Below are 15,412 nucleotides of genomic sequence, written 5' to 3'. Positions count from 1 at the left end.
TTGCACTTCTTTCTTGGAGTTTATAACCAGTTACTGTGTTCTCCAGGTAGGACAGCGACCGCAATAACCATAGTTTCGCCGAGTGCCCTTTATTCAACAGCTGGTACATTCTCGTGCTAAGTATTCCTTGGAGTCCTGATGATGATCCCACATCTCCAATGGCATCGAAACGTCTTTGACTATTCCCCAGGCCCTGATTATCATGAACATTTCCTTGACGGGCAATACTATTCTTTGATAAATGATACGCAACTGTTCACTTTTATCACACATGCATATCACATACGCACCAAATACGTTTGTCACAGGCACCCTCTGCGTCCGGATTCTAGTTTACAATGTAGCACTTCTTGTAATTAAATTACCAATTTATTTTCTATTTTGGTTTGATTGTTGACTTGGGGATCTGATGGATTTGTGTCTCTGTGGAAAGGTCATATGTCGCTATATTGTGGTTAATAATATTGAACTCCAGATATTGAATCTGTTACAGGTACTGCCACTACATCAACCGGGTGTTAATATATTTACTATTCATAAATCCACGTCTACTTCGCTAGAGTTGCCATGTGATGTAGTGATTAGCTTGATGTAGTAGTTGATGCTGTGTAATGCATGTGATATAGTGTGGGTGTTGCCTATGGGGAAGCTCTTCCCATCTAACACTGAATAGAGGGAATGACTTGGCATTTTTTGTACAGTAAAAGGTATCCACTGTTCTTTTAAAGCAAACACTGCTGTCTGGCTCACAACCCTGGAGTTTAGCTGATGTTTGCTCTACTGGCTTCAGCAAACTGTCGAGCTCAGACTTGCATTTTGGAGCAAAGTCAAAGTATCCAGGCGTACTAACTTGTCTCCGCCTGGGATGAACCCGCAGATATTACCACTGGAATAATACAGGCCTAGGAGTCCTCTTGTCCCTGTAATATTCCCATATATTTTAGTTTTTTTTCATTTTTTTTTCATTTTTTTTTACTTAGATCAGATAAATTTTTTGTTATGTGATGTAGTCAGTACAACCAAGCATTGTGGAATTGAACTGTAAGGGTATTTTACAAGTATGACCTTACATTACGGAAACGCTTTATACATGCGGAGTATGTTATCTCGCCGACCCTGTGCAGAGCGTAGGCGTGAGCACAACTGTGCAAATATCACGAATGAGTGGCTTGAATGGACTTTGGTCAGAATGCGGAAATAAGGAAGACCCTTCCGCAGCAAAAATACCTTTCTAGCACTTCTGAAGAAATTGCTGAGTCGCCATGATAAGTAGCCAAGTAGTTTGCATGTCACTCTGAAAGTGCAAAATTATGCAAATGTAAGAACTGAAATGAATTGTCATGGGGTTGTCTGGATTTACCACATTTTGTCTCACAAATGCAATTTCGATTTTTTACATTTCGACTAATAATTAAGGCTCCCGGTTTTATGGTATTTTTTTTTGACACTTCTGTCTGTATTTATCCATATTTATATTTTAGCCATCTCATCAGTATTCTTCTGTACTTATTTTGTGTTTTGTGAATACATTCAGTTGTAAAATCATATATTTCCACATTTATTTAACTGGTAAACAAGCACTCATACTTTGATGCCTATCGTGTTATAGCAAATTAGGCAGCCAAATATAACATAACAGTACACCCACAGGTAAATATTAGCATTATTCTACAATTATATATTGATATGTTGACATATGGTTATATTTAAGGAAATTTCATTTTGTTTTTTAACTCCCCTTGCTGTCTTTCTGCGCAACTGTTGGCCTGGAATTCATAAAAGACAGTACGGAGAGCCCCTTAAAAAGAAGCACACATTTCTGTATTTTTCTGCTTTAAAAATAAATGCAGTTCTGTCTGTATTTCCCTGTAAAAATCAGTAAAAACGGAAAATTAGAAACCTTACTAATAATAATCATTTTTTTAGCGTTGTGTACTATCAAATGAAAAAATGAAGTTCGAGACACAAAGTGCACCATCTTGACTTTTGCCGTTTTCTGGGTGGTGGTCTTTTTAGACAAAAAGCTGATAAAAAACGTTTACAGGCTTATTTGTAGGGTATGTTGATTAAAATTGGTGAGTGTCAGCAGGGTAGTGGCAAGTGTGCCTTTGTGAAGGGCGTGATGGTGAGCATGTGTGAAAGATTGGGCTCTGGGTGATGTTCTGAAAGTTTGAGTGTTCGCTGCCAAGGGCAGTTGACTGGCAGCAGAGAACTGAGTTGTGTTGAGTTTGATGAGCAGGTAATTGAGTGTGAGGGTGCATGAGTGAATGGATGATGAATGTTGGCTCGTGTGCTAAGTGAATGACAGTTGAGTGATGGTTAGTACACAGACTGATTTTTAACCTGAGCCTTGGTAAACCTATATGCTTGATGTGCAGCTACCTGATTAAAAGTGCTTATGAGTGAGCGAGAGGGGAGTAATAGTGAAGGGACATGGACGAGAGGGTCGGTGTTCATAGTGTGATTCCGCTGAGTGATGGCTCTTGGACCTGGGTGAGGGTCTGCTAATGATGAGTGTTCAATGTGAGGGATAGCGGAGTCATAGATAAGTATGTGAATCAGTTCATGGCAGGTGATTGAACTTGACTGCATGAGTGTGGGTCACCTGTGAGAAGTGGGTTGAAACAGTGGGGAGTGTGTGAGAGGGAACTGGACATTGACAAGAGTTTGTGAAAGAGGCAGCTGAGTAATGACTACTTTCCATAAGAAAGGGTAGCAGAGTGTGCAGTGTGGTCAGTTACCGAGTCACTGGGCATGTGTATCAGTTGGGGGAAGCTGCATTTTCGGTGTTTAAAGGCAGCTGAGTGATGTGGTTGTATGTGAGGTCTGGGCAATCAAGTGATTCATGTTAGCATGAACGAAGGGCAGTGCGATACAATGAGTGTGCTTGAGTAAAAGTGCAGCTGATGTTGCCAAAGGTCACATGTACATGTTAATAACATTATTGAAGATACTTGGGGTGCATATAGGTGATATTCTTTATTATCGGAGGTGAAGAATGTGCATGAGCGAGGGAGAGTGATGGTGAGTCTGCAGTTAGAGCATACGGAGTCATGGTGATTTTATGTGTGGAGGGTAGTGGAGTGATGGTGAGTGTGTAGCGTGGGGTTCAGTTGAGTGATAGTGAGCATGCATGTGTGAGGAGCAGCTTAGTGCTAGTGAGTGTAAAATGAACTCCAGCTGAGCGACGCGGCACACTTGCAAAGGAAAGTTGTATGATGATAAGTGTGCATGCTTAAAGGCCACCTTAGTGATCTTGGGTGTACATGAAGGATTTGGCACCATGGTGATTGCGAGTGAGAAGGAATGGGGCACAGCTGAGTGATGGTCACAGTGCCAGAGTGAAGCAGCGCTCAGTGACGGGAAGACCAGTATCGTGAGTGAAGTGTTGATTACTTGGCATGAGTGATTCAGAGCTGAATGGTGCATGTGCATGAGAGAGAAGCAGTTGTGTGGTTGGAGTTGCAGAATGAAGGGAGACGAAGAAAGGGGAATGTATATAAGTGAGCATAAGCGAAGTGACGCTTGGTGTGCATGAGAGAGCTGCTGATTGAAGTAAGCAATGTCACAAGCAGACCACATGATGGTGTACGCTAATGTCTGAAAGGACTGGGTGATCGAAGCTTTTGGGTGAGTGAGGGAATGCATTATGAATCAACACAATTTGTGTTATGTGTTAATGAGTGACTGAGGGGTAAACATGTAGATATGTGCTGATAAGTGAGGAGACTGGATGCTTTAAAGGTCCTTGTGAGGTTGTATGAAGATAAGTGATAGTGAATGATATTTGTGCACAGGTTTGGTAATCCTTTAGTAGTCAGATCAAGCCACATAGACTTGTCAGTGACAGGCCAGGTAGATGTCCGTATGTACTGCTTAAAGATGGCGATACTTCGTACTGAAACAATGAAGGATTCCCATTTGAATAGGATGCTTGCCTATTTGTTTGCTTTTTACTTTTTCACTTCTGTTACACTGTTTTACATACCAAGGTGTTAATTATATGATAACAGAACACCTTAATAGATGTTTATTGTTAATTGAGATGCAAACTGATTTTATGCCTCTCCCACTGTTTCACGAGTTATGAGTTTTCATTGTAGGGCTCCATCTTAAGAGCTGATAAAATCCTTCTCCCTCCCCTCGCGCCGCGCCTACAGAGTAGTTCACCAGTGCCAAATTCCAAAGATGCAGTCCCCATACAAATTTTCTTGGAAATAATATTTTTTATGCCAGTTCTAGAATGTTTTGAAAAGAAAGGAACAGAAGCCCTTAAATTAATTTCCTTTTGGACTGAGCAGTTGAAATTCTGTGAGCGAGGATGATGAGGTGCAGAGTTGGGCAGACACTTTGGAGGCACCAAAACTGACTAGTGAAATGGCAGCCCCATTCCCACAGCACGGTCGACCCTTGTTGAAGTTGCTACCTATATAACTCACCTTCAATCGTTCCTTCTCTTACAGCTATCGAGTCTTCTGTCTGCTGGGAGATGGGGAGACCTCCGAAGGTTCCGTTTGGGAGGCTATGGCCTTTGCAGGGTTCTACAAGTTGGACAATTTGGTCGCCATTTTTGACATAAACCGCCTCGGGCAAAGCGACCCCGCCCCACTGCAACACAAAGTGGACATCTATCAGAAACGCTGTGAAGCTTTTGGGTATGTGATTAGAATGATACAGCACCTTTGTTGTTCGTAGGAATAATGTGACTGAGTTTGGAAAATAAAAAGCTTTATTGTAAACTTGGACAGATGACCCTTAGTTTGTAGCATTCCACGTATCCTAATCTGTTGTACACTGTTTGTAAAATCATCCTTTAGACCAGAGGAGCAGCCTCGGCTTAATCTTTTTTAAGGGCTGAGGGTTGTGGGACTGTTTCCTCACCTGTTTAAATTTTGGATAGTAATGTGAATACAACATTTCTGTGCTGTTCCCATCAGTTGTATAGGAATGGTGTGTGCTATATTTGCTTTCCAGGTGGAATGCTGTTGTGGTTGATGGACACAGTGTGGAGGAACTTTGCAAGGCCTTTTCCCAGGCGAAGAACCAACCCACTGCTATCATTGCAAAGACATTCAAAGGCAAAGGAATAAAAGGTAATATTGGATGATGTAAGTAATTCACCCTGAAAATGAGCAAAAGTAATGTCCATAGTATGTGTGGGCAGTCTCACTAAACCGATCGGAACGGTAAGTGTTCCAGCGAGTTATCGCGGTTAAAATTAAATGCAAGCTCCTTAACAGCAATAGCGCTTACACCTGTATGATGATCTCATTAAAATGCAGCACCATTGGGGTGCAGAAAAAAATCAGGAGGCCTTAATTCTGCAGTGCAGAAACAATGAATAAGATCTGATCTGAATAACCATCCCCAGATCTGAAGGCCATTTACTTGGGATTTGGAGAATAGATAGCATTCTTCCGAAAGCAGAAAATCCATAACAGAACAGGATTTTTACCACAGATACAAATATGTTGTACTAAAAGGGACTAGAGATTGAGCCTTCCCTCACTTTCCTAAAAAGACACTTGAATTCACTCGACAAGAAGGACAAAAAAGATCCCCTACAACTGGGGCAGCAGAAGGGGGAAAAATCTTTACTGGGAAACCCAAAGGGTTTTTAAAATTTCCCTCACCCATTGAAAAGTGTCATGCTTCATCACAGGGCCGCTGTCACACCCTGCCGCAGGCCAGTGGTAATTTCTAAATCTGCCTGCACGTTCCCAACTTGGGAAAGTTTAACTTATGTAGAGTCAGACCATAAGCTGTTCCTTTAACATAGTTTTAAATCCTCAAGAGCATGAACAGAGTCCAAGAAGATTGTATTTATCAAGAAGAAGACCTCACTGGACCTCTCAGCTCTGTATAAAGTGTCTCATTAAAAGTAGGTAACATGCTAAGGAAATAGGATCTGTAAGGGTAAATAAAACACACAAAATAATACACCTGACCAACTTGTCAATCAGTCTTAGTGTTTATGCTTAAGAAACCTAAGTAATAAAGGAGGCAATGTTAAGCCTTACATTACAAAATGTTGTTCTTCTAGTTAGATTGCTAGAGTTGCTATTCTCTGTTACAATTTTACCTTCAATTTTCATATTTTGACAATCTTTATGTTTTTTAATAGGTGTGGAGGACAAAGAGAACTGGCATGGTAAGCCCCTCCCCAAAGAGATGGCAGAGGAAACCATCAAGGAACTTGAGAGCAAGATACAGAACAAGAAAAAACTGTCTCCAGTGCTCCCTAAGGAGGACGCCCCCATAGTTAATATCAAAGGCATTAAGATGCCATCACCACCAAACTTCAAGCTGGGAGACAAGGTTTGTCAAGAAATACATAATCAGCTTGTCACTTTTCTCCATTGTATTGCAGTTTGCCTCTAGCTCCATTTCATCCGTCCTACTGGATGCATACATTTTAATTATTTTGTGATTGACGAAGTGTAATGTCTTTAGTATATTCTGAGTGTTTTTTGGCAGCGTATAGTGTTATTTACTAGTGATCTGAAATACGTAATGCCACGATATGCAAAAGTCACAGAACAATTAATGCAGCGGGCTAAAGGTTTTCTGCTGGCTTCTGCGATTTCCTGTCTTTTGGTATCACTCTTGGACTTTTCTCTCTGCTTTTTCCCTTTGCCAATGTTTTCCTATCTTTCCTATCTTTGTCTTCCACGTTGTTTCTTTACTTTCTTCTTTGTTTACTCTTGGTCTGGATTAAAGTCTGCTGATGAAAAATAAGTCCTGGTCCCCGAAAATGAATGCAGGGACCTGCACAAATTAAGCTCTGACTATCAGTAGGTAGAGGGAAGTGTTTGTTTGTTTTCATCTTTATTTCAGTTCTTTAGACCATAAAAGCATGCAAAAACATTATGGACAAATGATTAGAGAGAAGTGTTGAATAGTTTATCAAATATTTTTGAAACATTTTATAGAACCTGTATTTCCTTGTTACAGGAACAATGTTTAATATGTTATTGGTATTATAGGGTGATAGAAATTAGAAATCGCATTGGGTAATTTCAAAATCAAGAGTTTAGCTCATATTATGAAACACAATCAAGATGAGAAGGTAACATGGAATTGCTAAGTAGCAAAGTACAGAACTAGGGGCCATATGCATCAAGCATTTTTTGCCTTCGCAAACGTGCCTTCGCAAACGGCCGTTTCGCAGAATCGCGTGTTTGGGAACTCAAAAACATGCCTTTCTGATGCAGCAAACCCTATTTTGCGATTCGGTAACCTGTTACCGAATTGCAGAATGGGTTTGAGATTCCCCTATTAGGAAGGGGCGTGTTTAGTGCGTTCCTTCCTAATACCGAATCGCATCGGTATGCATGAATGTTTTGCGACCGAAATGCAGTTGCAAAACATTCGCATTTTACCACCTACTTCAAGTAGGTGTTAACCAATTCGCAAATGGGAAGGGGTCCCCAAGGGACCCCTTCCCCTTTGTGAATGTCTGTAAATGCATTTTCTAAGAGCAAGCAGTGGTCCCACGGACCACTGCCTGCTCTTAGAAAATGAAAGGAAACGTTTTCAATTTCTCTTTTGTAAAGCATCCCGTTTTCCTTTAAGGAAAACAGGCGGCTTTGCAAAAAAAAAGATTGCTTTATTTAAAAGCAATCACGGACATGGTGGTCTGCTGAGCCCAGCAGACCATCATTCCCATGAGTTTTTGCGATTCCTAGGGGGCCGCAAATTGTGACCTACCGCATTAATATTCATAAGGTAGGTCATTTGCGTTCCCCTAGGAATCGTAGAAAGTGTTAAACACACTTTCATTCATTCCATTTTGCGATTTTCTAATTGCGAATTGCAAGAATTCACAATTAGGAAATCGCAAAATGGATTGTTGATGCATCTGGCCCTAGGAGACCTGTGCTTGACCCTCAGTTTCCCCACTTGACAAAATTATGTGATATAAGACCCCACTTATCTCTGCGAGCATCAGTCCCTTACATGTCTAAGATTGAAAGAGCTTAAATGTAATTCATTTAGTAATGTGAGCGATGTCAGAAAATCCATTTATCAGGCCCTAATCGATCTCATTAATCAGTACTTGAGATTGAGTATATTCAACTCATTTCATTTCATTTAATTTCAGATAGTTTTTTTTTATTCTCCTGCGTCCAAAATAGTATTTTCTATTAAATGGTCAGGTATCTTTAAGCATTTATTTCCTCCACACTTCTCATTCCAATACATGGGGCCTTTACTCTCTATTTAGGGCTCGCTTTAGCTGTTTGTTGGCAAACAGACCTATGGTATCCAATACAGAATTAGACCCAAATTCACTAAGGGCACTCATGCGATGCAAGACACTGCAAACAAAAGTGACAGATAAAATTTCATAGGCAACAAAAATTTTGCACTGAAAGTTAACCTTGGCACTGCCCCTTTGCACCATCCTCCTGCTACCATATGCAAGAGCTGTGTGTCTGGGGCTGATGAGTGCAAAAAACAAAGGTTTTGATGAAAACCAGATTTATTAAAATTATGTGATCTGGATTTTCCCCAAATCCTAACATCAAAGAAAAGCAGGTGCAATCAAGAGTAAAGCACTAAATCGCTAAATGTACCCTCATATCTTACATGTCAGACCCCTGTGCTGGTGACTGCTTGTAGGAATTCTCACTGTAGTGTATATCTCCAGTTCAAAGCTTAACCTCAACAGTGCAGAGTTGACTTTGTGCCACAGTGGGAAGCTGTGTGTCACAGAAGAAATTATCGGCTGCTGACTCTTACTAAATCTAGTGCTACACGATTTTCAGCCCTTCATGCAATGCAACACTGCAGTTTTTTATTCAGTGCACCCTTGCACCAAAGACAGTAAATCCTGGCTTTAAAGTGGACTTTGTATGAGACTCTTGTGTTTTATTTTGGTATTTGTCCCACATAATGTGAATTTTGGTCTCAAAGTGTTTTATTGGACACATTGTATCCTTACATTGCTGTTGCCATAACCTTGCATTGCAGTGATAAAAGTGTTGCTTGTCCAGGGTCACTCTTGATCACGCCCAGTTGATTTCCCTTGGCCCTCAGGAAAGCGCAGGTATACCAATCTACCAGCATGAGCAGGGGGAATGGACAAGTTGTGTCCCACAAGACTGCTGAACTTGCCCAAAGAGAAGTTACTTTTGGAATGTAATAAAAATACAATAATGCCTGTAGAAATACAGGGTTTTATGCGGGTTCCCTTTTTCTTTTCTCCAACAGAGCGCACACAAGGAATTTAAAGCATTATTTTTTATACGGATTTATTTTCAGCCAATCCAATGCATATCATATGTAAAACTGTTATAACAGAGACTGAAATATCTGTATCAATCATGAATAAGCCGAATACATATATTATGAACAGCGACAACCTAATACATTAAATGACTTGTCATTGTGAGCAGTCACAGTATTAATGGTGGACCTGTATGCTGAGGGCAACAGCTTGGAGCTGCCTGCAAGGAAAGGTTATATTTTTGAGAAGCGGAGATGTTCTCAGATTTCAGCCTTGATAAAAAGGTAACAGGTTCTCTTGGATTCTAAATTTGCCTCCTTCCTCAAAAGAACTAAGAACATTGCAATTATCTTGATTTCCAAAACCTTTGTGAGGAAAATATCATTATCACTTGTGCTGTAAAGTGAGAAAAAAACCCTGGAGAACAGTTCCTCCATTTTTCACATACAGAGACCTAGTCACAATAGTAAAGTTACACGAGTTAAGCGACATTTGTAAATTTACTCTTGCACTTTGTTTTATCTTTTCTACTTTTGAATATTCACCATTTCTGAGTGTATAGTTACTAAAAAGTGCAGACTTGCAAGTCTCCAGTGCCTGAATTCATGGGACGGAGTCTAATATATGAGGGTAAAGTTACTACTAGTAACCTTGCCATTCAAATGTATTTGCACAGATCTTCGCAGAGGGATGGAGATCTCTGCACAAAATAGATAGGAGAGACTGAGACCTCTAATGGTAGATTGGTACACAGCATTTTGTAGTACGTTAGTAGTATTAATGTAGTACTAGTAGGTGTACTACAAAATGCAGTTTGTGACTAGTCCCCGCAATCTCCCTACACTCATATTAAAGCACTCTGCAAAATACAAGCTATGAATATAAAGTTAAAAGCAAGCTATCAAACCTTATCTTGCATATAAAACATATTGTCATGCAATACCAAAGGGTAGAAATATGAGTAACAGGTATAAACCTCTAAAGCCTTTACGCAGTAAACAAGTGACAGGTATGTGCACAATATAGAAGGCACCAGTACATACAATACAACACACGTGACCGGGGCTATTTTTTTCCCTTCTATGTGTCTTTCCTTGCACCTCCGCTTCCTCTTTAAACCTCTACTCTGTTAGCATCCCCAAACCTTTTCCTAAATTATCCCTGCTCATCACTAAATCGGAGGGTAGTCCTCTTTAAATAGATTTGTATTGATTCTGCATTCTTATGTGGTGCCAAACGTGGAGTGTTTTTTTATTAGAACTAAAGGAAAATCATATCATAATTGCTATTGGACGTGGGAACGCATTGCCATCTTGGAATGGATTTAAATTTTAAAGGTACATTCCTAGATGGCCACTGTGTATGTGTGAACTCACTGTATTCATATCTTTTTTAAAATTATTATTGGAAAAGCATTCCAAGATGGCCGCTGCGTATGCGTGAGCATACACAGTGTCATCTGGGTGTATCGTCAATAGGTGTCTTGGGTAAGGCATACTGCTTTGCCAATGCTTTTTAGTTTGAGGCCTACTAGACAGTGCTGCTGTCTGGTTTGCTAAAAACGTCTTGAGGACATTCTGGAAGCTGACCTAAGAATGAATTTCATCCTTTGCTTACCATTGGCTTTGTGGTTTGTAACTCACATTTGCTTGCTTTCTATCTGCCTTTATTTGTTTTAGACTGTCCAGCATGTCTTTGTCCCTCTTATGGAGCACAGCCGGTTTACTGTGTTTTTTCCACAAGTGCTTGCTTTCTGTAAACAGGCCTTTATATTTTGTTCTTTTCTTGTCACAATTGCAGTACATCCAAAGGCAGAGGACAAATATCAGGCTCTGTATTCCAAGGAAGCTTGTTTACTTTTCTTTTTCTGACTTCAAATTGAGAGGATTTATCTGACAAACTGGGGATGTAGAAAAAAGTTTTTTTTCCTAGCACACAACACAATTTAAATGTCTGTAAATGAACTCTGCAAACATTTCAGATTATACCAGAATCAGGAAGGCACAAATAAAGCAATTTTTTTGTAATTCTCATGTGTGCTGAAAACAAATATGGTGATGCCCTTTCCACACATTATGGTTTGTGAGCTGTATCGTTTTATCAGTAAAATGTGTCTGTGCTAATGTAATGATCATTTCAATTGCAAATGTGTTGTCTGTAAGTGCAGTGCGCTATCACACCATGCACAATCCACTGTACGCCACCCTACTCCACAACACTCTACGCCATTCCACTCTATGACATGCTATACCACTCTACTTCCCTTCAATCTATGCGGCTCCACTCTATGCAATTCCACTCTATGCCAGTCAACTCTATGGCACTCTCCTCTACACCACGCCACTCTACGAAACACTACTCTACTCCTCTCTACAATACTCTACTCCACTGCACTCTACAAAACTCTACGCCACTATCCGCCACTTCACTCTGACACTCTGCTACACTCTGAGTCACTCTACACCACTGTACGACAATCCACTCTATCCCACTCCACTATATTTTATTCCAATCTACGCCACTCCATGACACTCTTCTTTATGAAACTCTATGTCAGGCCAGTTCTATGCAACTCTGTGCCGCTCCACTCCGACACTCTACGCCACTCTATGCTACTTGACTCTAGGCCACTCCACTCTACACCAGACCACTCTACGACACAACACTCTATGCCACTCCACTCTGACCCTCTACGTCACTCCACTCTACCACACTCCACTCTCCAACACTCTGCACCACTCCACTCTACAACACTGTATGCCACTCTGCACCACTCTGCACCACTCTACGGCAGTCCATGACACTCTGTCACAACCCTCCACTCTGTGACACTCTATGCCACGCTACGACACGCCACTCTATGACCATTATTGCCACTCCATACCACCCCACTCCACTCTACTTTACTCCACTCTGTGACACTCCACTCTACGACACTCCACATCAATACACTAGGTGATGACTTTCCCACACATTAATGTTTGTGCGCTGTATAATTTTATTAAAACTGTATGTTTGTGCAGTTGTAATGGTAATTTCAACTGGAAATGTGTTGTCTGTAGTGGCATTGCATTACCACATCTTGCATTCTCCACTGTACGCCACTTCACACCCCTACACTCTATGGCACTGTACTCCACTCTACTGTACTTCACCATAACCACTCTATTCTACTCCACTCTTTGCTACTCTACTCCTCTGTACTCCACTCTATGCCACTCCAATCTGTGCTGTTCAACTCTATGCCACTCCACAACACTCTACTCTGACCCATGACACTCTTCTTCACTTTGTGCCACTCAACTCCCCTCTATTCCACTCCACTCTACATCACTCCAGTCCACTTTACTCTACGACACTCTACTCTATGACACTCTACTCCATGCCAGTCTACGCATCTCGATGCCACACCACTGTATAACACTCTATGCCACATTGCTCTACAACACTACGCCACTCAATGCCACTTTACTCTAAACCACTCTGTTCTTCTCTACACCACTCCACTTAATGACACTCCACTCTGACAGAACACTCTACACCACTCCATGCCACTCTACGACACTCCACATTCTAACACTCTACACCACTCTATGCTATACCATAACACTACTCTCCACTACACTCTATGCCACTCTACGCCTCTCCACACCACTCTAAGATACTCCACAACACTGTAAGATACCCCACAACACTCTACGACACTCCATGCCACTCTGCCATCCCACTCTTCTAAACTCCATGCTACTTTACTCTACTCTACTTTGCTCCACTCTGCAACACACTATGCTACTCTACAACACTTCACTCTATGGTATTGTACTCCACTCCACTTTATGCCGCTCTACGACACTCTATTCCACTCCACTCTACTATACTCCATACCACTTTTCTCTACTCCGTGCCGCTCCAAAACACTTTACTCCACTCTACACATCTCCACTCCACGGCCCATCACTTTGCACCACTCCACTCTATGAACTTTACTCCACTCTATGCTACTCTGCGTCACTTCACTCTATGACATGCTACTCCACTTTATGCCACTCTATGCCACTACACTGCATGACGCTGTACACCACTCTATGCCGCTTAACTTAAGGCCACTCTAGTCAACTCTACGCCACTCCAATCTATGACTCTACGACTCTACTCCACTCCACAAGTGTACTTCATTCTATGCCACTCCACTCTACAACACTCCACTTTATGCCACTCAAGTCTACACAACTTTACTCCACTCTACACCACACTATGACGCTTCACTCCACACTGTACCACTCAACTCTGCTACACTTAACCATAGGTCATTCTACTCCACTGTGCTACACTCCACTCTACAGCACTCTATGCCACTCCACAGCGATCTATGCCACTCCACCCTACACCACTGTACTCCACTCTTCACCACTCCACTCTACTCCACTCTATGATAGTTTACTCCACTCTGTGCTATACAACTCCACTCTATGCCTCTATACTCAACTCTAAGCTCCTCATCTCTGCTCTCCTCCAGTCTATGCCAATCTATGACACTCTACGCTACTCTTCGACACTCCAGTAGACACTATACCCCTCCACTCTACAACACTCCATGCACTCAACGACTCGCCACTCCACTCCACTCTATGCCACTTCACTCTAGGCCACCCTACTCCTCTCTACACCACTAAACTGTATGCCATTTCACTCTAGGGCACAACACTGTGCACCAGTCCACTCTACACCACTCCACTCTATGACTATGACTTTATGGCACTCCACTCTCCGCCTCTCCACTGTACGACACTGTGTGCCACTTAATGCCATTCTATGCCAGTCCACTAGAATATACACCATACCACTTTACTCCACTCTACAACACTCCACTATTCGATACTCCACTCTGACACTCTGTGCCACTCCACTCTACGCCACTCTACAGCACTTCACTCTACAACACTCTATTCCACTCTACTCAACTTTACTCTATGCTGCAACACTCCAAGCTATGCCTCTCCACTCTGACTCTACTCCATCTCACAACTCTAATCTACTCTTTGACACTCCAGTCTATGACACACTATGCCAATTTACAACAGCCCACTCTATGCCACTCCACTATGAAACTTTACTCCACTCTCTGCTATGCCACTCTACAACACTATACTCCTCTCAATGCCACACGACTCTACAACCCTTTATTTTCAGCCACTACGCTTCACTCTATGCCAGTTCACTGTGCAACTCTACTCCACTTCAGCTACTCCACTTTGACACTCCACTCTACGATGCTTCACTCTATGCCATTCGACTCTACGCCACTTTTCTCCACTCTACACCACTCCATTCCACTTTACCACATTTTACTCCACTCTGACACTCCACTGTATGCCTATCCACTCTACGACCCCTTGCTCTACGACCCTCCCCTCTACAACAATCTACACCACTCCATGACACTCCACACCCCTCCACTCTATGCCCCTCCACTCTGACACTCTTGTCTACAGCACTCTTTTCCACTCTACACCCTCCACTGTATGCCACTCTACACTATTCCACTCTACACCACTCTCTACACCACTCCACTCTGCTCCACTCCACTCTACACCACTCCATTTGATGACACTCCACTCTACTCCGTGGTATGCCACAACGCTCTACTCCAAGACACTCTACTCAACTCCACTCCACATCCCTCCACTCTACTCCACAACATTTCACTCTTCGACACTTAACTCAAGGTCACTCCACGAAATTCCTCTTCAATTTATGTCACTCCACAACCCTCCACTCCACTCTACACCACTCCACGACACTCTATGCCACTCAGATATATGATACTCTGCTCCACTCTACAATACTCCACTCCACTCTACTCTCCTCCACACCACTCTCTTCTCCTCCACACCACTCTCTTCTACGTCACTAACATTTATCCATGCTGAACAACAGCTATGCTGGTGTACAACATGGCTAAAACACATTTGCAAAGCCCAGGCAAGAGCTATTTGCTTTGCCAATACTTGTTTATTTTGGGATATTCCACTCATTTAACTCTCGTGGGTCAGTAAGACAAAGTCTTGGAGGCATGCCATTGGGTCTGAGTCTCTGATAATTGCTACGGCGGTAATTAATCATTTCCACTTTCTTTATGCACTCTTGCCATTGGTCAGGTGTACATAAATCAACATAGCC

General features: G+C 41.9%; 1 protein-coding gene across 1 annotated transcript in view; it reads left to right on the top strand.

Annotated features, from left to right (window-relative positions):
- TKT (transketolase) overlaps nt 1–15,412 on the top strand; it is a 99,854-nt gene that overhangs the window by 41,255 nt on the left and 43,187 nt on the right. Inside the window, exons 5-7 of the mRNA XM_085624622.1 lie at nt 4,464–4,655; nt 4,975–5,093; nt 6,125–6,318. Coding sequence (XP_085480748.1) covers nt 4,464–4,655; nt 4,975–5,093; nt 6,125–6,318 — 505 coding nt within the window. The remainder of the gene's footprint in view (nt 1–4,463; nt 4,656–4,974; nt 5,094–6,124; nt 6,319–15,412) is intronic.

This window comes from Triturus cristatus, chromosome 9 (assembly GCF_964204655.1).
Source record: "Triturus cristatus chromosome 9, aTriCri1.1, whole genome shotgun sequence".
NCBI classification, from domain to species: Eukaryota; Metazoa; Chordata; class Amphibia; order Caudata; family Salamandridae; genus Triturus; species Triturus cristatus.
Note: the sequence above shows the minus strand (reverse complement) of the source record. Positions and strands in the feature narration are given on the sequence as shown.